The sequence below is a fragment of the Camelus ferus genome, chromosome X, assembly GCF_009834535.1.
Source record: "Camelus ferus isolate YT-003-E chromosome X, BCGSAC_Cfer_1.0, whole genome shotgun sequence".
Lineage (NCBI taxonomy): Eukaryota > Metazoa > Chordata > Mammalia > Artiodactyla > Camelidae > Camelus > Camelus ferus.
In genome coordinates this window covers 55,450,327-55,475,788 of record NC_045732.1, presented here as the reverse complement: position 1 = coordinate 55,475,788, position 25,462 = coordinate 55,450,327, and the positions used below count along the sequence as shown (strand labels likewise).

The window sequence follows — 25,462 nt, the reverse complement described above, 5'->3', positions numbered from 1 at the left end:
GCAATGAGTTGAGATATTAATTCTGAAGATTGTAGAGATTGGATACCTGTTTTAATGTTCTTGTTCTCTTCTGGGCCAAGTTCCATATAAAGAGTTTTCATCTTACTGATTGTTTTCTTCCTTATCATCATTTTGCTATTTATGCCTTCATGTCATTGAACCAAGAGCTGAATAACTGTGGTGATTTGTCGATTTAGAAAGCTCAGCTCTAGAAATGTTCTGTCTGACTTCAGTGATTCTTATGATCAGCTTGGTCATTGTGTCCCTGTAACTGGGAACTCTCATCGTGTTCCTCCTCAGTTTACTATTTATGAGGCTCAGCAAGGCCCTCAACTAAATCCAAAGTGATGTTAATCTTTAATGGCTTCCTCAGGTTCATGTGGGAGGGGTGGGCAGGAGGATATTTTCATGTCTCTAGCAGCACTGTTTCATTTTGTTATTTTCCATTACTTGAATGTCATCTAATTTTTTCTATTAATCTTTATAATACGAAGTCTAAGTCTAGGTCCCAAATCAATATGCCTTTCCCCATTGTTCTCCCAATTAGGCCTAATATATGACAGTGAGTCAAGTATCTGAGGGGAAAACAAATCTTACCACTTAACTTAAATGTGTCTTGGTTTGAAGAGCTTTGTTCGGGCCTAGAGCATTAGTCCTTTAGAGTGAGACTGTCAGGTAAGTTGTGTTATTATCATCTGCTGGACTGCCTAGGCTTATGTGACCATCACCTTAGTTTCTGCAGAAATCAGTAGGTTTTTCTGTAGCAATAGCTCTTGGCTTTTTTTCACCTAGCCCAGCATAAAGAGACAGCAGTAGCTGTGGCACACTGTGATTCTTCCTTGGGATTTGGGAGCTTATCAGAATCTCCAGGGGTACTTATAATTGGAAAAAGTCCCCCAGGTGTGATTCTGATTTGCTTCCTTCTCCTCCTCCTCTGAGAATCACTGTTTCATTCGGAAGCTTCAGCATAAATAAGCACATTTATTGGTATACTGTCCTCGCATAGTTGATAGTTGAGCTCCCTAATCTCTATGAGTCCATTCTTTCCTTTGCAGTGGTCCCCAGTGGTTCTAATACCATAACTTCTGAAACCAGTGTCTGCCTGTCACCAAAGCTGTAGCTGCCACCAAAGCAGCCCTGTTATGTTGGGAAGCCTACAAGCCAAGAGGTCTCCACAAGCTTGAGGGCCAGGTTTAACTGAGTGGTCTATTTCAGCGGGAGCCTTTTGCAAAAGACTGAGACTGGAGTCCCAAGATTTAGGCTAACATCACTCCTCGTCCCAATTTTATTCCAGTATTTTATGATGAAAAATTTTCAGATTTTCACCAAAATTGAACGACTTTCAGGGTGATCACCTGTATACCCACCACCTAGATTCTACAATTAACATTTTAATGTACTTAAATTATTATTAAATCATATTTATCCTTCTGTTCATCTGTTCACCTCTTTGAAGCATCTCACAGTCAATTCCAGATATCAGTATATTTCCCCCTAAGCATTTCAGTATGCGTATCATTAACTAGAGTTTAATATTTGTTTATAGCTTTTTCTTTTGATGTAAAATTTACATATGGTAAAGTGCCCAAATCTTAAGTGCTCATTAGCTGAGTGTTGACAAATGATAAATCTGTATAACCCAAATCCCTATCAAGATATAGAAGATTTTTAACACCCTCTTTTTTTTTGCCCAGATTATTCCCTCTTGCTTTCTATAATCCCTGAGTTCAAGGTAAGCAAAAGGCTAGTCAGTGCTCACAGGACGAATAGGGATCAATGTTTAATGATGGAGCATCAGATTTCTCTTTTCCATTGTCAGAGTACTTTGTGTTTTAAATTGTATATGAATATTTTAAAACAGGATACTGAGTGAGTAACTTACCTTTTAGTTTTTAAGTAATTATTTTGGAAAATACTATAGGTATAAATACCTTATATTTATTTAGTGAAGTATTTTATAGAGTAAGAACTCTAGTTTAATGAAACGTGAGGAGATATGCATAGAAACGTATGTGCGGAAGAGAAAGGAAATGGAGGTGAGGGGGGAAAATCACAAATATTAATGTAATGTAATGTATGTATTAATATGTAGTTAATTGATTAGAAATATATTATGCATATCTTAACGTCACAAGATACCATAGTCTGTCCTGAAAACAGTGACATGCCATTTATTCAAGAATATCAGTGTATCATAATCTGCCATTAGGAGATATACATTAAATTCCTCTCACTATTGGTCTTGGGTATTTGTCATTTCATTGTTAATGCCTTTATGCCTGGTAAATATCTCTTCTTTGGCTTCTTTTTTTAGGGTGATGCAGCGTATTTTAATATGCCATATGCCAGTATCTTTAAAATATGGCATAAGTTGGAAATTCTTTGCTTGTATTTTATGAGGAGCAGCACATAAGTATATTTCTAATAAAATCATTCTAGTCCCCAAAGGAGAAAATGTGGCAAAAGTAAATTGTGGTATTTCCATTCTAGAAAGATATAGGAAACATGTAGGCATTTGCATATAGTTCCTGAAATACTGCATACTGGCTTTGTCAGTGCTGGTAAGTCCATTTCAAGGATGTTGCCCTTAGTCCATTAGTTTGGATAATGAGCCCTATAAAGTACATTTATAACTTGTGGCACTGCAAGGAGATGGATTCTAATTTTCATCCTTTTAACTAGACACATTGAAAGAAGGTCAATGGAGGGTTCCATATGATTCATTGTCCCAACACATATCAGATGACAGAGACCTGATAATGTCCATGCATAAGTGTTTTCCTTATTTGGAAACAGCACTTGAAAGAAATCTTTCTATGATCATCCTTTGAAGTAAAATGGAAACAGATATTACAAGAAACCCTATCCCTTTTTTTTTGTTTGTTTGTTTAAAACATTACCACACGTGTGACCAGATAGCTATTCTTGAACAAAAGGGGCAGCAATACTTAACAGAAAAATAAAAAGTCTTTAGTGGCTTTATAGGCTGTGAATGATATAACAAGATATTTAATCAACTTTTCCTTCCTCTTTTCTTAGATCTGTTAAGAAAAGAAAAAAGAAAAAAAAGAGAGTGCCTGTTTTCTAAACAAAGGAAAAGCTTCTATGTTCCTAAACATTAGAAAAGCTTATAGTATAATACTCATCCTAACTTTATTCTTTATTATTAATGACATTCAAAATAAATACTTAAGTTCTATTCTATACTTATTTTATAGTTTAAAAGACTTTAAAATAGCAACAAGAATACATATTCCATAATTTATTGTCAAAAATGTGAAATTGTAAGCAATTTTTTTACTCTTGTCTTTCAAGAAATTGGCTTTAGATTCAAACTTGGTAGCTGATTAGTGTTCATTTTCTCCGTTCCATAATCATTAACAAGAACGTTTTTGCTATGCTTATCTTTTTCGTAGATGTAAAGCAATCATAGATCACTTTGGTCAGAGAATAATCTCTAAGCATTTCCTCGTGGAAGATAGTTACTTTTCTGAGAACACATGCTCGCGTGTGCAATACAGGTAAGGTACGCCTCCAGCCAGTCTGCAAGGGAAGGTGAAACTTAGGAAATTTATCCAGGTGATTACACTGATGCTTCTGTATCATTCTGTTCTTCAAGTAAGATGCAGATGGATACCAAACCAAAGATATATTCAACATGTTACCACTCTTCTCTTATAAGGTCTGGTTTGGAGGGAGCCTAGCTTCATTTTGACTCTTGCATCAGCTGGGGTCTGTCTGCAGGTCACGCCTCCTTTCATGAGCCAAGAAAAGATTAAAGCAGAACTTGACTTGGTTTGGGGAGGTGACACTTTTATCATGACTTATATCTTTGAAACATGCCTTCTGGTGGTTGCATAGTTATATAAATGAAATTTATCCATGGAATCTGAATCACTGATTAACTGTTTTCTGCATTACAGGCAGATCTCCAGGGCAGTCTTGATTACAGATAGATCTGTACTAAAAACAGATTCAGATCAACAGGTAACTCCAGTCCTGTACTCTTTAATAACATGTTGCTAACTTAATCTACATAGTAATAGGTAAAAATCAATATTGGTGAAGTAAAATATATTAAGCCAAATGTGCTAATATGTTAATGGATTTTTTTAAAAAATGATGTTATGTAATAATCTTGGTTTCTTAAAGATTTCCTTTCAGCAGAGCAAAGAATTGTGTCTTATGTAACAGATTTATTCTAGGAAAATTGAACTGATCCTAGTTTTCCACAACTGTTTCTGACATTGAAAATATAATGTTATGGGAAGAGAAACATTTAAAAACATTTTAAAATCTTGGAGGAAAAAGCTTTATGGTAACCAACACTACAGCAGTGGTTGTAAGCCCACCCCTAGGGGTCTGAAGTGAATGAGAATCAACACAGATTTTCAGTTCTGACATTTCCTCATCACCATTGTTCATTTCAGTACCCTTTTCCTCCTTGAAACCCCTAATTCTGTAGGAATGTCTTTATGCCTGTGGTTTTTCCTCAGTCCGAACACTTAAATTCCAGAATTTGTCCCCCTCTCCTTCTGACCATATTTTACAGGGACTGAGAAAATAAGCTTAGAAGTGTGACTGTCAGACCTATTCTATATGCTGCTGCTAAAAATAGGTTCCCTAAATTTCCTTAACTTGGACTCTTTCTGTTACATAAACCAAACATATTTGTTATACGTGTGAGTGCAAATGCTTCCATTTAATCATTCACGAAACAGAGAGTGCCTTTTGCATGCCAGCCAGCTACTAGGTTCTGAGGAGATAATGCTGACCATGATAGCATCCATGCCTTCATAGCCTGCAGTCTGGAGGATACAGATACAGATGGATAAATAGCAATGACAATTCAGCAATACAAGTGTGAGCGAGATATGCTATAGCAGCTATCATAAATTTCCTCTCCCGGTAAACCATGAGCTTTGTGAATGGGTCGAAGAGTAACAGAGAGGCAGAAAACTCAAGAGAGCAAATAGAGACAACTCTAAAGAAGCTAATCTGTGAAGCGGAAGAGAGAGGAAGTGATTCCTGAAGAGGGATGTGGAAGTGAAGAGGGCATTTCTTTAAAATATTAGAATGTCTTTCAACTGATGGGGGTGGAGCCAGTAGAGAGGGAGAAATTGAAGATACCCAGGGGAAAAGGAGGGTGATTGATGCAGCAAGATCCAGGTAAAGGCTGGGGAGGATAGGTTTCAGAGAACAGGTGAAAAGCATTGCCCTTAGATGGGATGTGAGACCCCTTGAAATAAGAGGGTGAATGCAGGACCATTGGTAGGTTTGGGAGTTCCCATCTGATGGGTTATATTTACTTCTTAAATTATAAGGTGAGGTCATCTCCTCAGAATGGGGGTGTGAGTGTGGGGATGGGTCAAAGCTCAAGGAAAGGTGTAAAATGATAAGTGTGGGGAGTTGGAAAGAGACCTGTCTCGTGGTCAGATGGCTGGGTCATGTTGATGGGTCCAGTTGAGGCTGAAGGTCATGGGTTTACGGTGGCATTGATCTGCTCCGATCCTTCCAGCTCTTTCATTCTCTTACCCCCACCCAGCTGCTCATTGACCCATTAAGAGACCTCCAATTCCTTGTTCCCTCTGTTTCCTCCCAGATTACCAGCTCCCTTCTGCCCTCTTACTGTGCCGTGTCCTAGACCACGTGGTGGATCTTCTGAACTGCTGTTCCTCCAATACCTTCAGTTCCCATGTCACCATGTTCTTCTGCTGCACCCACAGAGAAAGTCCCACCCCTGGATGAGGCTTTCATCTCCACCTGAATCACTCAGGGCTTACTGAGAAGACCACACAACCAGACAGACTGGCACCACCACAGTGTTGGAAGCACCAGCCTCATCCAGCTGGCCCCTCTCTGCCCACCACCAGGTAGCTTGTCACTGGCCTCAGACAGCTCCCTCTCCTCTCAGAGCCTAGTCCAAGTCTTCACTATTTTACCCACCCTTAGCCCTCTCACTTCTCCCCCACCACTTTATGGGGGCTCCCCTCCTTGTCCAAGGCCAGTCCCTTTCACAGGTACCCTTGACACACACATGTGCACACATCACCCTGGATACTGGCTCTCTCCTGCATCTTCAGCCTCTCCCCGCTGTTGGCACCTTCCCCTCAACCTGTATATGTGTATTAGCATTTTCTGTTCCAAAACTTAGAATAAAAAAACCCCAAACAAACAGAAAAATGCTCCCTTGAGTCTACTGGCATCTACAGGTAGTATCCAGTCTCTCCCCATGCTCTTTCAACATTTTTGAAATGGTATCTTTACTTGCTGCCTCCAGCTCCTTACCTCTCATTCATTTCTAGACCAACCTGGCTTCTCCCTCACATTCCTACCAGTTTCTCTTGGTAAGTTTATTAACAACTTCATCACATTCAGGGCCACAGGTCATTATTTGGTTTTGTCTTCTAGGTCTTTGCTGATATATTTGACAATGTTGATGATTCCCTTTCTCTTGATATTCAATACTCCTTTGGCTTCCATGACACTGTGCTCTCTGCTTCCTTTGTGGGCTCTATCCTCCTCTTAAAGATTGGGCCTCCTCAACGTTCTCACTTCAGCCTACCATGCCCCTTCCTCTGTGCACACTTGCTGTTTGACACCATGTACTCTCATGGTTCCAACTCTGCATATAAGTTGGTGACAGCCAGCCTTTTCTATATCTCCCAGGACCATTGGCCCACATGCCCAATTTCCTACTGGACACCTATACCAAGGGACCCTCAAACTGAACATACTCAGAGCTGAACTCACCATCTTCCTCTCAAAACTACTCATCCAGTGTTGCCTACCTATAAATAGTGCTGACATCCTTCCAACAACAACAACTTCTTCCTCCCATCTCTGACATCTCATGAGCCTCCAGGTTCTTGTCACTGTAACTTCCTCAAAGTTGCTCCAGTCTGCTCTTCCTCTTGGTCCTTCTTCTCACTGCTCCAGGTTCAGAACTCATCACCTTTTCTTGCTAACTGGCCATCCCGCCTCTCATCTTGTCTCATTTAAATCCATGCCCCGCACAGCCTCTTTGTTTCCTATATGGGTTTTCCCCACCTCTTTTTAAATTTTTGAAGCATAAATAAAATGATGAGACTTAGAGGAAAGAGTAGGTGTAGGTCTAGATACATTTTATGAAAGTGATATTAAAAGGTTGAAGGAGACTTTTTTGATGGCTTTTATAATCTTGGTGAGGTTTAAGACAAATTTCCTTCTCAGCGTTGTGGAGATGGAAGGTGCTGTGATATGGGGTCCCTGATTGTATCTCAGTTAAAAAAAGTTATAAATTTTGGTCAACTAATCTTCGACAAAGGAGGCAAGAATATACAGTGGAATAAAGACAGTCTGTTCAGCAAATGGTGTTGAAAAAACTGGACAGCAGCATGTAAATCAGTGAAGCTAGAACACTCCCTTACACCATACACAAAAATCAACTCAAAATGGATCAAAGACTTAAACATAAGACAAGATACAGTAAACCTCCTAGAAAAAAATATAGGCAAAACATTATCTGACATACATCTCAAAAATGTTCTCCTAGAACAGTCTACTCAAGCAATAGAAATAAAAGCAAGAGTAAACAAATGGGACCTAATGAAACTTACAAGCTTCTGCACAGCAATTGAAACCATAAGTAAAACAAAAGACAACCTACGGAATGGGAGAAAATTTTTGCAAATGAAACCAACAAAGGCTTGATCTCCAGAATACATAAGCAGCTCATACAACTTAATATGAAACAAGCAAACAAGCCAATCCAAAAATGGGCAAAAGACCTAAACAAGCAATTCTCTAAGGAAGACACACAAATGATCTATAGACACATGAAAAAATGCTCCATATCACTAATTATCAGAGAAATGCAAATCAAAACTACAATGAAGTATCACCTCACACCAGTCAGAATGGCCATCATTCAAAGGTCCACAAATGACAAATGCTGGAGAGGCTGTGGAGAAAGGGGAACCCTCCTACACTGCTGGTGGGAATGCAGCTTGGTGCAGCCACTATGGAAAACAGTATGGAGATTCCTCAAAAGACTAGGAATAGACTTACCATATGACCCAGGAATCCCATTCCTGGGCATATATCCAGTAGGAACCCTACTTCAGGATGACACGTGCACCCCAATGTTCATAGCAGCACTATTTACAATAGCCAAGACATGGAAACAGCCTAAATGTCTATCAACGGATGACTGGATAAGGAAGAGGTGGTATATTTATACAATGGAATACTATTCAGCCATAAAACCCGACAACATATCACTATTTGCAGCAACATGGATGCTCCTGGAGAATGTCATTCTAAGTGAAGTAAGCCAGAAAGAGGAAGAAAAATACCATATGAGATCGCTCATATGTGGAATCTAAGAAAAAAAAAGACAAAACATAAATACAAAACAGAAACAGACTCATAGACATAGAATACAAACTTGTGGTTGCCAAAGGGGCAGGGGGTGGGAAGGGATAGACAGGATTTCAAAATTGTAGAATAGATAAACAAGATTATACTGTATAGCAGAGGGAAATATATACAAGATCTTATGGTAGCTCACAGAGAAAAAAAATGTGACAGTGAATATATATATGTTCATGTATGACTGAAAAATTGTGCTCTACACTGGAATTTGACACAACATTGTAAAATTATTATAAATCAATAAAAAATGTTTAAAAAAAGTTATAAGTGATAGATGTAGGAAACAAAAGAAGAACTTACATGTTGGTACAGCCCTTAAGATACCTTTCCAGTGATACACATTTTTAGTCATAATCATTTGATAATTATTGCACGTCAGATTCATGTTTTAGTGGCTCCTCTCTCTTTAATGCTAAAGTACATTTTTTATCGTGGAGAGCAGCAAAGGAAGTTAAGGGGAATATGGAGAACTTAGTTTTTGAGACATTGTAAGCCCCAAAATGCACATACAAGTAATGATAGTAAGATAGTCATTATTAGGCAGTATTTCCTATATGAAACAATATAGTTTCTTCAGATTGAAGATTATATTGAGAATTAATATTGAAACTTTTGGTTCTATAGAGAAACATTGACCTGATGGTCATTTAAAGTCTTTTAAATATAAAGCCATGTAGCCTATCAGTGGTGCCTAGGACAGCATAATGCATGTTAATAGAGTCCTTAAATTAATTTGAAGCCATTCATTTTGAAACATCTTGGTGTATATTTAGCTGTACTTTGGTTAACGTTGACATATGCTTTGCTTGTTTCAGTATCTTTGCGATTTGTAACATTTAAAATTTTTACTATTCTATAACTGCTATTTTTAGCCATTATGAATAATCAAAAATATTTTTTAATATTTTTATTGAAGTATACTCACTTTACAATGTTGTGTCAATTTCTGGTGTACAGCACAATATTTCAGTCATATAGGAATATACATATATTCATTTTCATATTCTTTTTCACTGTAGGTTACCACAAGATATTGAATATATTTCCCTGTGTTATACAGTATAAACTTGTTGTTTATCAGATTTTGTGAGAATTCTCCTGTATTTCGAAATGAGACACACTCTGCCAGAGTTCAGTGGGTGTTCTGTGAGATTCAGTGGGTTTGTAGATGCCATTCTTGGTGTATTTGTGGGAGAGGGTGAGCTATGCGTCTCTCTACTCTGCCATCTTGGCTCAACCCCCTAAATAATCAAAATTGATTTAATGTGATTCTGATTTCAAACAATAAAGTTCATACAATTCAGAAGTAATAAGTCATAATCGTATCCTTTGAGAATATGTAATAAGTGAAGACTTAATAAACAAAGATATTTGAAATATTTATTGTCTATGAATTATATGACTACAATGTATATCATATAAATATATAAATAATGTAGAAATTAAGATACATGTGCATGTTTTATGTTTCACATTCTGTTCTAAAATTAAACCCTACAAGCCAAATTTTTTCAAACATCAGTGAGTGTTGGAAAAAAGACACTTCCTTTGGAAGTTCAGTACACTTTTTTTTTAAACAGAGGTACTGGGGATTGAACCCAGGACCTCGTGCATGCTAAGCATGTGCTCTACCAGTGAGCTATATCCCTGCTTCCCAGAAGTTAGCTACACTTTAATGATAGAAGAATGAAAATGAGATCTAACAGCTGTGTCTGATACTTTGTTTCTGCTTTTTAGATTTCCATTTTGACAGTGCCAGCAGAGGAACCAGGAGCTTCTGCTGTTCGAGTCATTGAGTTATGTTCCTCTACAATGACATGCATGAAAGGCACATGTAAGCACAGTAGAGTCTGGTTGTCCTTTGTGTTTATTTAGGAAGTAAATGGGGACAGCTATTGTTACAGCTGTCAGGGTTGTGTTAATAGAGATTTGCCGAATTTTTATTTTTATTCACAGTATTTGTTCACACAGTGTATGTTCATACAGTGTCATTTAATACTTTCCTGTGGCTAATTCTTCACAGGCACTATTGTTAAGCTCTCCAGTGAAAGAATTTCTGTGACTCTCCAGTTCTTTAATTTTTCTTAAACTTATTAGAAACATACTTCATAAAAGTTTATTTTCTTTACTGCTAGTTTTCTTCTTTACTTTTCACTAGAATTCTTAATCTAATTACTGAATTTCTACCATGTATAAATCCTTGTGTTTCTTTTTTTTTTTCTTTTATCATCATAGTTTTTTTAATTGATCTTTTTTGGGGGGTGAAGTTAATTAAGGTTATTTGTCTATTTATTTAATGGAGGTACTGGGGCTTGAACCCAGGACCTCATGCATGCTAGGCATGCACTCTACCCATGAGCTATGTAGCCTCCTCCCTATCATCATAGTTTATAAAGGAAAAGCATATTTCTTTTTTATGAGACTAAAGTTATAGACTAATGAATCTATCTGTCCTTTGGTCTGTGTGTATCAAAATTTCTGTCTCAGCATTGTTAGATACCATGCCTTCCACAACATATTTCTTAAAGATGTGTCAGTAAGTAGAAATCAGCAAGTATACACTAGATATCACTATGCTAGACCCAAACTGTGTACTAGGGATAATAAAGAAATGGGAGGCTTACATGCCTGATTTGAAGTACTCATGATCTTACTGCACATCTAATGGAACAAGACAGTATTAACTGAGCACAATATACTCTGTTAGGCATTTCAGGATAGGTAAACATGAATACAATATAGGCCCTGAACTTGGAGGACTCAGAATCTAGTGGGACAGATAAGACAAACACAAAGGTATCTGTAAGAGGCAGAGTATTAAAATACCACAAGAGAGGTACCAACAAGCTAGACTCTAGAGACTCATAGGAGGGAAATATAATAATATCATTAGCTAGGATTTTTTTTAATTCTGTAAACTTTATGTTAAGTTATACTAAAAATGTTAACATGAATTGTGAGAAGCAGAAGATTAATCTAGTTTGACCTAGTCAAGGAAAACTTGACTGTGTTTTCAAGTGTAGAGCTACGACTTACTAAAAGGTAGCAAAACTGTGGTGAAACAAAGAGAAGTGGAAGTTTGATGCCAGCAGGGAGAGGGAAGAAAACTTACCCAGTATTGCTATAATCCTAAATTTTCATTTGAAAAAGTAGCTCAGAGGTTTTTCTCCTTTTATAGTGTTTGTGATATTGGTAAATCTTTACCATGACATTAGCCTTATTATTTTTCCCCTATTACTTTAGCCAGTTTTTTATGTCTTTTTATCTTAGCATCTTAAATATAAAATAAAACTGCACTCATTTTTGGTTTTCTAAATTGTATTTATTTTATGTCTGTGAATATGTTTATAAATTTATTTTTATAAATTTTTTTCTATGGGAAATATTTTGCATTCCCAGTCTAATAATACATACTCACTGTTGACAATTTGGAAGATGTAAAATAGAAAAGTAAGATTACTATAATCCCTCTGCCTAGAAATGATAAACACTTGGTGTATGTTTCTTTGTCTTTTTTTGTATGTACATGCTTATGTATTTTCATAAAAAAGCAATACTATTTATATTTTGTTTTATAAACTACTTTTTAAAAAGACTTAATACAAAAAAACCTTTTTGCATGTCTAGGGTATCATTTTCAGTGATTGTGGATATGCCATTTTAATTTTATCCCGCCATGTTGACATTGTTTTGAAAAATTTTACTTAATAGTCCTGTAAAAAAAGAAACCAACCATCTTTATAAGTAAATATTTGTAAGCATCCATTATTTTTTAAATATTTTTTGTGGATTTTTTTGAGCAGAATTATTTGGTCAAAGTGTATAGATATTTTTTGAAGTAATTATAGATTCATAGAAATTTGCAAAGATAGTACAGTGAGGTCCCATGTACCCTTCATCCAGCTTCTTCCAATAGTTACATTTTACCAAATTATAGTACAATATCCAAACCAGGAATTTGACATTGGTACAATATATGTATGCGATTTTATCCTGTATATGGGTTCTTGTGACCATCACCGCAAGGATCCCTGGTGTTGTCCTTTTATAGCCACAGCCGGTCCCTCCCTCCCCATACTCATTAACTAGTCCCTGGCAACTACTAATCTGTCTTCCATCTCAATAATTTTGTCATTTTGACAATATCATGTAAAAGGAATCATACAGCATATAATCTTAAGATTGACTTTTTTCACTCAGTGTAATTTTTTTAAGTCTCATCCAACTTTTTGCATGTATCAATGGTTCGTTCCTTTTTATTGTGAAATAATGTTCCATGGTAAGCCATACTTCTGGCCTCCATGGATTCTCATGAGAAGTCTGCTGTTATTTGAATTGATTTTCTCTTATAGGTAATGTTTTTGTTTTTCTCTCACTCTGCTTTCAAGATTTTTTTCTTAGTCTTTAATTTTTAGAAGTTCAATTATGATGTGTCTTGGCATGGATTTCTTTGGATTTATTCTATTTGAAATTCATGCAGCTTTTTGAAGTTGTAGGTTTATATCTTTTGTCAAATTTGGGAAATTTTCATCCTTTATTTCTCTGAGTATTTTTCATCCAACCCTCTTTTTCCTTCTGGGACTCCAGTGACATGACTATTAGATGTTTCACTGTAGTTCCACATGTCTCTGAGATTCTATTAATTTTTTTAATTCAAAAATATTTATACCTATTTAGAGCAATGTACCCTACTAGACATAAATGGATTATATGAAGAAATATAGCCAAAGTGATAACAATACTAAGATAGTACAAAGAGCAAGAAGAGTCCCAACTACATGTATTTCTGTTCATTTTCATGTATTTCTGTTCATTTTCATATAGTCTATTTTCTCTCTTTTGTTCGTATTGTGTCCATTTCTATGGTTCTACTTTTAAGTTCACTGATTCTTTCCTCTGTGCATTCCATTCTGCTGTTGAACCCATCAATTGAGTTTTTAAATTTTAATTATTATATTTTTAATGTAAAAACTTCCGTTTGGTTCTTGTTTAAATCTTCTATTTATTTGCCAAGGCTTTCTCCTTCTTTGCTGAGACTGTTGTTTCATTTGTTTCCCTCATGTTTATAATTGGTCATTGATGCATTTTTATGATGGCTGTGTTAAATCTTCAGATAACTACAACAGCTGTGTCATGTTGCCATCTGCCGATTGTCTTTTCTCATTCAAGTTGAGGTTTTCCTGTTTCTTGGTGTAAAGCGTAATTTTGGTTGAGACCCATGCATTTTTGTTATTACATAATGAAACTTAGATCTTATTCTTAGGCTTCCTCTGACACTGCTCTGGTGGGGAAAGGGATTTCTACCTTGTTACTACCAGTTGGTGGTAGAAGTCCTGGTTCCCCACTTGGTCTCTGCTGGTACCTAGAGGATGGAGAACTTCCTTATTACTGCTGAGTAATTGTAGTGCTGACTCCTTACTAGTCCTCCACTGACTCCACCTTAGCTAGGAGGAGCTCGAGTGCCTTGTAACTGCTCCCAACATGGCCTTCACTAGCTCCATGGGAACGCAGTGTGGCCTCATTACTCAGGCAATGGTAAGAACCCTCATTCTCCATTTGGCCTCCTCTGACACCACCCCTGTGGGGCTGGGGAGTGGTGCCTCATCACTGCTGGGTAAGGGTGGAAATCCAGGATCCTGCTACGATCTCTACTGATACTGTAGAGGATGAGACTGTTTCTGCTGGTAGGAATGAAAGACCTGCCTCCCTGCTTGGCCTTTTTTGACACCACACCACAGGGAGATTAGGGCACCTCATTACAGCCTGGTGAAGAATGGAAGCCTCGAATCCCCATTCAGCCTTTAATGGTGAGTATAGAGGTAGGCCTCTGTTTTTTTTTTTTCCTGTAGTGTTTGGCTATAGTAGAACAATTGTCTAAAATTTGTCTGTCTTGCTAGATTGCCCCATTCCTGCTCTTTTGACTACAGAGAGCTGGCTTTTGTTGGGGCTTTTTTTCATCTGAGCCCATTGATGTTTCTGGGTTGCCAGTTTCTCTGGTAACCAGTGTGGGATAAATGAGGCAAAAAGAAAACCCAGGGAACTATGCCATCTTGTTCCTTTGGCCCCAAAGTCCCTACCTGGTCTGCTTTCTTCTCTCCACTTCAGAGTTTTCTTATGTTTGTACTATATATTATGTCCAAAATTTTTAGCTGTATTTAGCAAGAAGAACAGGGAAAAGTATCTTTATTCCATCTTTCTAGAAATTGAAGTTCCAGAAACATGTGTGTTTCTCCAAACAAACAAGAGCACTGGGTATTATCTTATCAAAATTCCTTTGCCAATTTGAAAGTAGAAAGTGGTATTTTGTTTAAATTTGTATTTAATAATTCATGAAATTGAACATCCTTTCATACTCCTTATTGGATATATATGGTTTTTTATGAATCCCTTATTCATTTCATTTGTCTGTTGTATTGCTTATTCTTTTCTTATCAACTTAATAAGAGCAATATAAACATTAAGGTTATAAATCCTTGGACTTTTGTGTTGCAAGTATGTTTCTTAGTTCATTAAGTATTTTTTAAAGCATAGGGTAAGTAGGGGGCATTGCCCTAGGTCTTGGGAGTAAGACAGAAAGTGATAAATAGTGCATAAACTCAGGAAGCTTTAAATTTACAGGGGAAGAGAAAAGCAACAACAAATAAACTAAAAACAAAACAAAAACAACACAGTAGGCAAAGCAAAGTAGCATAAAGAATAGAAGCAATAAGTGTTAAATGGAGGAGAGGTCATTGTGGTCTAAAATAATCTAGGAAAACTTCAAGAAAAATATGGGACATGGTCCTGGCCTTCAAAGTGGGATATAAGAAACTTGGAGGGTTCATATTAATCATAATGATAATGTAAAGTTTGCTTAAGTTTTCTGTTAGGAGTAAAATTTTTGAACTAATCTTATATTGTGAGGAATGAATATATTTGTGAGTTTACATATACATACGCACACACATATATGTGCATTAATAGGTACATTAAAAAACATTTATGCAAAGTCTTATTTTTTAGAGTGACGTTTTCTAACTTTAAAGTTAAAAAATAAAATTTTTTGGAAACATTTTTACCTACCAAATGAAAAACAAAGGATTTTAAAACATTCTGTCTTAATATGTCATGAAATTGAAGCGAAGAATTCTTTTAACAAGATATTTGCTTTTCAGTTCATGTACCTAGTGTCAGAATTCATTTCCAACTTGACTTTATAGGAAATTTAAGGAGAATACTGGCATAGTGGAAAGCATATTGGCCCAAGAGTCTACAGAATTACTTCTAATTTGTTTTGTGACCTTGAGCAAATTTCTGATTTCTCGGATCTTGATTTCTTCATTAGAAATTGGGGCAGGGGTTTAGTCTAAAGAATTTAGAAAGGTCCTATACAAATCCAACACCCTCAATGGTGCAGAAAGCCACCTGTCCTGAATACATGTTTGATAATGTATGTGACATTATTTTAAGCAAAATGGCTGAGATACTCTTTCTTTCAAAGCCCTCTCCCAACTCCAGCTTTCTCACTTTGTTTTTTTGTAATTAAATTATCTCACTGATCTTTACTTAATCAATTTATAAATTTAAAACCAGCAGTATAGACAAATGGATGGCTTTGTTTTTTTAGTCTCACCAGGAAGGGTGACTCAAAGAGGAAAGTTTGAATTTATTATTTATAAGTTGCCTTGTTCCAGAGGAAAAAAGAAGTTGATGTTCATTTTTCAATCTTGTGGGCTTTCTTCCTATAATAACATGCACTACTTAAAAAGTCCTAGTTAATAGTTATAACAAGAGTTAATGCTCGATATGGTATATAACAAGATTTAAGAGATACACTGAAGTGGAAACATCATTCACTTGCTTTTATTACTTAATTAAAGTTTGGCTTCCTTTTTCTTATTCCTTTTCTTATGTTTTGGGCCTGTTCACAGACTTTCAGGAGTAATTTATAACTTGGATAGTAAGTCTTTAACAGTGTATTTTCCTTATTTTTATGGCTGAGTAGTATTCCATTGTATAAATATACCACTATTTCTTTATCTGGTCATCTGTTGATGAATGTTTAGGTTGTTTCTATGTCTTGACTATTGTAAATCGTGCTGCTATGAACATTGGGGTGCGTGTATCTTTTTAAATTAGAGCTTCCTTCAGATACATGCCCAGGGGTGGGATTGCTGGATCATATGGTAAGTCTATTTTCAGTCTTTTCAGGAATCTCCATACTGTTTTCCATAATGGCTGCACCAGATTACATTCCCACCAACAGTGTAAGAGGGTTCCCTTTTCTCCACACCCTCTGACCATACTTCAATTTTTTTTAAAGTATATTTTCCTAATGCTGCCCTAATTGAGAATCATTGATGTCACAACTCATCACAAGCTGTTCTGCTCTTGGTAATTAGTTTGTCTTCTGAAACAATACTGGTGTGATCATATAACAGAAGATTTTAAACCACTCTTTTTGTTTCTCCTGCGTTTTTTGTTTCAAGTCAGAAAAAAGAAAAAAAGGAATATGCCATGTGTTTATTTTCTGTATCCAAAACTGTTCCCAGCTCATTTTATTTCCCTCTTGAAGCTCCCTGGTTGTTGATAGATTTCTTAGCTTACAATGGTACATAGTCATTCTCTTCTCCACTTTTATTTCTAAATATCTTTTAAGAGTTTTGTCTTTTTTCCTGAACCTTTTGAATAAAGCATATATCCTGAACACAATAGAATAGGTTTTTTAAAAATTTACACAGTTCTTTCTTCACAGAAATTTTTCATTATTTCTCAGGTCAAGCACCAAAAAGTGAAAGTGCTGAATGTTTATGGTGTAAGAACCCACTTTTTGAGGGAGGAGTGTTATGGAATTTGATATTACTCATACTTCGAAAAAAAAGTATCTTCAGAAGAATTTGTCTAAATTAGGATTCTTGAGAGAAGATTTTTTACTATTCTGTCTGAATGTTCTTGTTTTTATACATCTAGATGAGTTGTGTTGTCAAATTCTCATATTCACACTAATTACGATGTTGAACTGTTAATGATCATTCATGTACTTATCATTTTGTAGAAACCAAAAAATAAAATATTATAGTATTAAGAAGAATAAATTCTAAATATTGTATACATGTGATATTTTTTAGTCATTAAGTGGGTTTTATTGTGGTTTATTGTCCCTTAAATCTGTTACTTAAGATTAAGTAGACAAATACAGCTAGACTTGGTCCTGTCGTATAAATGATGAGCATATGATCCGTATTGCCAGCTGAGTGGAACCAAAAGCCTTCACTTGCCCTAAAAATTGAGGCTGTAATGATGGAATCATAAACTAAACTCATCATTCTTCCTGTTGGAAGAATCACTGAAAGACAAGTGTTGGCAACCACTGTAACTAATGCAGTTATACCTGAGTAAATCAAACATAATCAAAATATATACCAGTGAGTCTTTGTGTCTTGTACTCATTCCTCATAGTTAATAAAATGAAATTTATAGAAAGTAAATGATGTGAAGTTGGGTGATTTATAGTTCAGTTGTTTAACAGTGAAATGAATTCTAAAGATATATTATTTATGTGCAAATTAGCTTGTGTATAAGACATGACAAAATTATGGCTTTTAGAGAAAAACAGGAATTGTTTAGTAGTAATTTAAGTCTTTTTTACTTTAAATACTGGGTTTTATTGAAGTCTAAATCAAGTATAGTCCATTCTTCATTAGTCGTAGCAATCTGTATATAAAGATTTATTTTCCTTTTAAGGATGTTACTGATTTCAAAGGTGTTTTTCCCCACTTAAACGTGAGAAGATGAAGAAATTTAAATTTGTCACAGGTACTCTGCTCTTAGTTAATGAAGGTTTTATGTTATTCTTTCTGAGCGCATACTAAATACTCGTTGACTAATTCTGATAGTTTATCTTTCCCTCTGTTCAGTACCTACTTACTGCTCAAACTCACCCATTCTTCAGTCAGCCAGCTTTGACTTTCTACCCATTGAGAACAGGTTAGAAATTTGTGACCTTTTACAGTATAATTCAGTAAAATTCATAGTATTGACCAATACTGTGGTACTTTATATTAAATATTCAACTGCTGTGTTACATTCAGTGAAGTATACATAAAATTCATTTTGTAGTCTTTGTCAAAGAGAATCTCATATTAACGTTTTAGGCATCATGTAATAAGCTAGGATATATAATTCTCAATCTTTTCAATTTTTAAATAATTTTACTTTTTCTTTTTACAAATCATGTTTTAGACATTTTTAAAAGACTATTGAAAGCATTAATTTTATTATTTAATCATTTAAATCTCCTTTACAGAAAAAGATACATGACTTAGTGGGGAAAAAAATAGGTTGAAATCAAAATAACACCATTCTGGCTAGACTTTTTAATTCTTCATCCAGTGCTGTGCAAATACTGCACCACACCGTAGTCTTAAGTATGTAGCCAAGAATGTGCTTAAAACATTAAAATACCTTAAATTTACTTTCACTTTTTAGTCTCCTAACTTAAGGATTTTTCATGGCTTAAATCTGGCTTTATTTAGAATTTGTAAAGCCATAAGTGTGCAATTGAAGTTTACCTCCATAAGGTATGGGAATGGTGTATATGAAAGGTACTTGCAAGGCAACTAAATAGTTCACTGAAAAGAAAGATGCATTCTAATGGCACAGTAGTGTGTGGTAGTTGAGAACATAGGCTAGGTTCAAATCCCTGCTCTTTTACATACTTGTCTGATTGACCTTAGGCAAATTAGTTAAGCTCTCTGTGCCTCAACTTCCCTATCATTAAAATAGGGATGATGATAGTATCTACCTCAGGGTTGTTATTAGGATTAAATTCATGTGAACAGTGTATGGCACTTACGAGTAGAGAGAACATTGGGAACCATAGAGGTATGTTCCAAAACATGGATGGATACCCTTGGAAACATGTCTTGGTGAGCTGAGCCTGTTATCCCGCATTTATTTCAGAATAATTTCATGCTCCAAAAGCAGACTTCTGATCTGCGTATAGACCAGAAATGCCTAGTAGAGATGCCTTCTAAGGAAATTGGAAATGCCTTTTGTTCAAAATAAAAATACCTTAGGTGATTAGTTAAATGAGTTTCCATTACGATGGAATTGAGGTTAGATAGGAAAAGTTTGAGAGCTAGTTAGAAATATCCATTAGCTTGTAAATCCTGGCCTATAATACATCATTTATGTAGTACCCCCTAGTGTGCTGTAATCTCCCCAAATGTATTCTTCAGAGAGCTGAAATCCTTTTGGGACTGAAATATTTTAGGAATGGTCGGGGGAGGGTGTAGCTCAGTGGTAGAGTGCATGCCTAGCATGCAGGAGGTCCTGGATTCAATTCCCCAGTACCTCCATTAAAGATAAATAAATAAATAAAAACCTAATTACCCCCCCAAATATACATATATAGTTTTTTTCTTTTAGGAATGAAGTTCTTAAATAATTATCTTCTTAGCATGTTTCACACATTTCCTTGCCATACTACACCCAGTATTTGAAACATTTTCACCTTATTCTTATAATTTAGGGATATTGTGAACATTATTGTATTTCATTATAATCCAGCTATGCCCTTGAGGACCATTGAAGTGTTTAGGCATATTTGTTCCTATGCTAAGTGACCCTCTACTGTCATGCTTTTATTATTTCTTGCATCTACATTTTATATGTCTTTCTCCAGCTGTTTTCATGTAACTTTCAGGATGTTTCTTTCTGGCAGCACTTTCCACTGACTTCCCTTCCCTTTTGTTGGCTACTTGGAATCTGCAGAGGGCCAGGAAACAAGAGAGCCGATCTTGTTGAAATTGCATATGACGTTAACATAAACAAATTCTGAGCAAGTGGTCCTGTTAGTCTATGAGCATTGTAACAGCTACCTAGAGTGCTGGAAAGCTTTTCTTTGGGGTAGGGCACACTTCTGGTTCTTAATTGTATGTAAAAGACTTCTGGATAAATGAGATGTTACTGTAATTGCAATATAAACAGAGGTCAGTATTGGTTAAGTTGGTATTTTGGTATGCTGATAGCAAATCATTGTTATCCATTAATGTAGGGCTCTTCTAAGCAACCCTAGGTTAGTCTACTTATTTTATCTTTTTTAAGGTAGTAATATTACATTTTAAAAAATTATTAATCAATTTAGTTCCTCTTCTTTCAGGTAATTTGATTCAAATTTTAAGATAGTTAAATATTTGGAATTTATTGTGTTTTGCAAAGCTGAACAAGTTCTGTTTTTCACACACATAGTTCATCTTTCAGAACATACCTTACATTTTTATTGTCTACTCATCCTTTCTTATATTCTAAATGTATCTATTATGGAATTTATTTTCTTTTAAAGTAATTTGGAAAGGAGAAAAACATCATCTCTGTAGCCCTTCCATTTGACATCCAAGTTCACACTCTTTATAATGCTTAAAAATATTCTGGGCAGCTTGAGATCTTTTTTTTTTTTTTTTTTTTTGGTACATAATCCATCAGTAGCAGCTGTTTTATTCTGGGATTTGATGTTACAGGATGTTATTTATCTGTGATACGATTATACATATATAAATACATAGTGTGAATATATATATACATGTATATGTATATACACCCCTATGTATCTATGTATATGTGTGTATGTATGTATATATATATATATATATATATATGGATAATCAAGAATTTTGTGTAGGTACTGGTTCATATAATCTTTTCTGCTTTTACAATCCTATAAAGAAAATGTTACATGCTTTTTATAAAAATGAGTTTAGATAATGATTTAAAACAATCATTGGTGCCTTTTTCCTTTTTTGTTTTTTAAAAATGTGACTATATAAATTATTTTTATTAGTATTGTCATGAAGCACGAATTTGATCTTACAAGTAGACTTACTTTTCCTCATGATCTTAAGTTGGCATTCAAGGGGGATTTTTTTGTTTGTTTTGTTTCATTAAATTCTTTTGAGAAAGTGCAGGCTGACCCTGGAGTTACTCTGGGGTTTTTCATGGTTGGATTCAGCAACCAAATTGTGTACCATATGGCATCAAACTCAGTTTTTCACTTGGTATCATAAAGAAAATGTGTTACTGACCTTTTCTATCTTACTGACACAGTCATATATTTTTACTTAGACTATATTATATAAATGGCATTTGGCCTTTAAGCCTATATGAAAGGCAAGTTATGAGCTGCATTGATTCCTATATACATAAATTATTTAGTCCTAGTTAGGTTGCACAACAAAATGCACCTGTTGACTAGCCTATACATAAAGTTTCTTTAAATGCATTTTGAACAGTTTTGCCTACTCGTATAGGGTGAATGCTGTGCGATAATCTCAGAAGTTTGAGGAGTATATTTCCTCCTTTTTTCTGCAAGCATTCATTTTGGTTTTACATTCACATTTGTAATGTCGCAAGTTTGTTTTTAATCTGTCATCATTAAAAGAATCATGGCTGATGAGTACAGAGTCAGATTCATAAAACTTCAGAACTAGAAGTCGTCTTGTAATGGTGGTGGTTTCATAGGTGTATACATCTATCAAAATTCATCATATTGTACATCTAAAAATGTGTAGTTTACTATACAGGAATCATACCACAGTAAAAGTGTTACAAAAATGAAGTCTTGTAAATGATCTGATTTCACCCCTTCCACTTAACCACGAGGACGGTAAGGCCCGAGAGATAAACTGACTTGGCCAAGTACATACAAAGAGCGGAAGTAATACTAGACCTGCATAACCATACTCTACTGTGTCAACCTGCTACTGTAATTATACTTGTCACTTTTATCACTTTTAAATGTGCACATTGTTATTGTACAAATTCTGAGTAGAAATCCTACTTCTCATATGTTTCAAAACAACAATAACAACAGCTTGTAAGAATTTTATAGATAGATCTTAAAATGCCTTTGAGCATTTTCCAGGCAGATTTAAATAATTTGAGGATTATCCATTGATACTTTCCTTATTACCTCTACCCTGGTCAATCAGATAATTTTCCACATTTCATATAAGAAACTAGTAAAATTTTCCTATACATGTGTATACGTACATATATTTATATGCACATGAATGTCTGTTTAGGACTGTGAGTGACTTAGTGTCTGCTCACGGCAGGGAAGTGAATTATCTTTAGCCACAAATATTCACTGAACACCCACTGTAAGTGAAAGTTGTATTTGACAAAGAAGAGAAAAAAACAACTCTAAAGTTGACCCTTGCAAGAGACTTATGAGAGGTATGAAGATTAATAAACCAATTTGGAAAATAATCTGAATTTTTAAAAATAACACAGTCAACCTCTCTGATTTAAAAAGAAGGAATGAATTCAGAGTAACCTATATAAGGAAACAGGTAAAAGGAAAAGCAGGAAATATAGGGAGGAAAAAATAGTTGTTCATACCTTAAATGTGTTAATCGATTAATAATGTAGCATCTAAGCAGAATCAAGGTATAAACATTAGAATTCAAGTTATGAATGTCTTTAATTTTTCTAAGAATTATAATGAAACTCATTAAGTTCAAGATGGTAATCCAACTGCACTACTAGAAATTTTTGCGAGCATTCCCTGAACTAACTCTGTTGCATTGTTAGGAAACATAAGGATGTAATTACTCCAGTGTATTTCTTTCTTATATCCTGTTTAACAAAACTAGTTTACCATTAAGATCTTTTTCAAAATAGATTTTTTTGTTTATATTCATGTTCATTTGCTTTTTCTCTAGTATGCATTAATTGAATAGGAAAGAACTGAAAAATTGAGAACTTTGACATGAACATTGGTATTTTATGAGACTGTGGGATGAAAGACAGGATCATTTCTCTTGAGTTATAGCAGAGATTTCTGCCTTTGTAGTTACATATTTTGTTTAATTCAGCATTTATCTAGGGAGTTTAAACTCCATCCTCACCAAAGTTATATGGCATTTGAAAATTTTATGTTAATTAGGAATAATTTTGTTGTGAGGGCTATTATACTTTTTGAAATAATTAGTACCATTATATCCTACAATATCCCAGAACCATTGTTTTGTTCATATAAAACATTGTCTACATAAGGTAGATCTTTTATTAGGCCGTACGTAAGAACTTTCTGAGAATAAAACTTTCTTTGGTGTACCTGCAAAAAAAATACTTCAAAATTTATTTTTAGCTCACATGGTTATTAAGAGTCCCTCTATGCTTATATATGTTTTCTGGCTACTCTTTGCCAGAAATGTAGAATGGATTTTAATAAAGAGAACCTATTCTGATGTTGTGCTTCCATGATGAACTTTGAACCATCTTCTTGGAGTTTAAAAAAAAAGTCTACTAGTCTGAAATAAATTTTTAGGAAAGAAGTGCATGTACTTTTCTGCTGGTGTTTTAGCAGAAGGAATTTCTCAGTTCTTATATTGTTCTCTAATATATTCTTCCTGCCATTAATTCTGTTTGCCCTAAACCCTTTCCAGAACCACAAGAATCTCTCCCATTTAGGGATTCTCTTAGTTCTTTCTTTCAGTACATAGAGCCTTTTGGCCTTGCTTTATCTTTGTGTGTAGGCCTTGAGGAATTCTGGGTGCGTTAAGCTACAGTATTTTGCTTTTGTGAAGGGCCTTGTTTGTATCTGATATTCTCTAACCCAAGCATTCTCTGAGGTCCAGGCCCCATGAATCTGTAAATGCAAAAAGAAATCCTGAAAATACTAGATTTATTAATAAATTAATATTAAAAATAATATTAAAATATTGTAGACTGGTTTGACTTGTGCCATTTTATGGACTGTCAAGTATATGTATGATTCAAACTAAGCTAACAGCGTTCCCTCAAAAGTTTTCTTAGAGAACCCTATAATTAGATGATTTGTTGTTAACTTACCAGTAATGTTTATATAAATGGATTTTTCTGTCTGAAGAATATGATGTGTGTTCTCCAGGTAAATAAATATTCCACTTTTAGTCCTTTTTATATAATATTTTGCTTAGCAATCTTTCATCCACCCTCTTTGGGAATGTTATGAGTCTAACTTAAGCTCTTTCTGTGAATAAGTGGTTTTCTAAGCTTTTCTACTTTGCTGATTTTACAAAATGAATTATCAACTGGTACTTCTTCTTGGGTCTTAGTGGGCTTCCTCTTAGTTGTTAGTTAACATATATTTTTGCTATTTAGTTAACACACATAGCATACTGTTACGGTTTTTACATGCCCCCATCACTAGAACATTAACTTCTTGAAGGAAGGAGCTGTGATTTGCTCGGCTGTTACCCTGGCACCAGCTTAGTGCCTTGAATATGAGTGCACAGTGAAATTTGTGATAAGCAAGAACTCAAAATATTATTTTTTTAAACAGATTTGGTTCATTTGACTTGTACATCTGCTAAAACAGCAAGAGAAGATTTAGAACCAGTTGTGCAGAAATTGTTTACTCCATATACCGAAACGGAGATAGGTAAGAACGATAATCAGTGATTCCTGATGGAAAGGTAATGTGACTACTTTACCCCTCTTAGATCTCTCATGAAGATTTCTGCAACCTGAACTGAAATATGATATATTCAGCAATAATGCTTACATGTTTTAGTAGGATGATTGAGCACATTCTCTTCCTACAAATGGGAAAATACTTACCCTCTAAAGTTAAAGGAAAAATATACATCTCACACAGAGTGTGATTAAGTGCAAAAATATACATTTATATGTGTACATAGTTACATGCATAGAAAAAAGACTGCCAGGAACTCTTTTGATGGGATTATGGACAATTTTCTTGTTTTTTTTTCCTTTTAATTTTATTTTACAGGTAGGTGTTGGACAAAGGGCATATATTCTTGTATCTTCATTTATGAAAAAAAAATTGGTTCAGCTGAGAGAAGATTATAATATTAATTGATAAATATAAGAATCCTTCCTAGATAATAATTGTCTTTTAATGCTTAGCATGCTAGTGATGTGATAAATATTTAGCTTTCAAAACAGTATATGCCACTTTGCTATTCAATGGTGGAAAAATGCTTTTCAACCACAAATTTTTTAAAACTTTTCTCCCCATATCACAGGTGGTTCTTGTACCTGTGAATGGCCAAATTGTAGT

General features: G+C 35.0%; 1 protein-coding gene across 1 annotated transcript in view; it reads left to right on the top strand.

Annotated features, from left to right (window-relative positions):
- CHM (CHM Rab escort protein) overlaps positions 1-24,855 on the top strand; it is a 171,708-nt gene extending 146,853 nt beyond the window's left edge. The window contains exons 10-13 of the mRNA XM_032474684.1: positions 3,417-3,521; positions 3,924-3,987; positions 10,153-10,249; positions 24,722-24,855. Coding sequence (XP_032330575.1) covers positions 3,417-3,521; positions 3,924-3,987; positions 10,153-10,249; positions 24,722-24,840 — 385 coding nt within the window. The 3' untranslated portion in view covers positions 24,841-24,855. The remainder of the gene's footprint in view (positions 1-3,416; positions 3,522-3,923; positions 3,988-10,152; positions 10,250-24,721) is intronic.
- Positions 24,856-25,462: the final 607 nt, after the last annotated feature.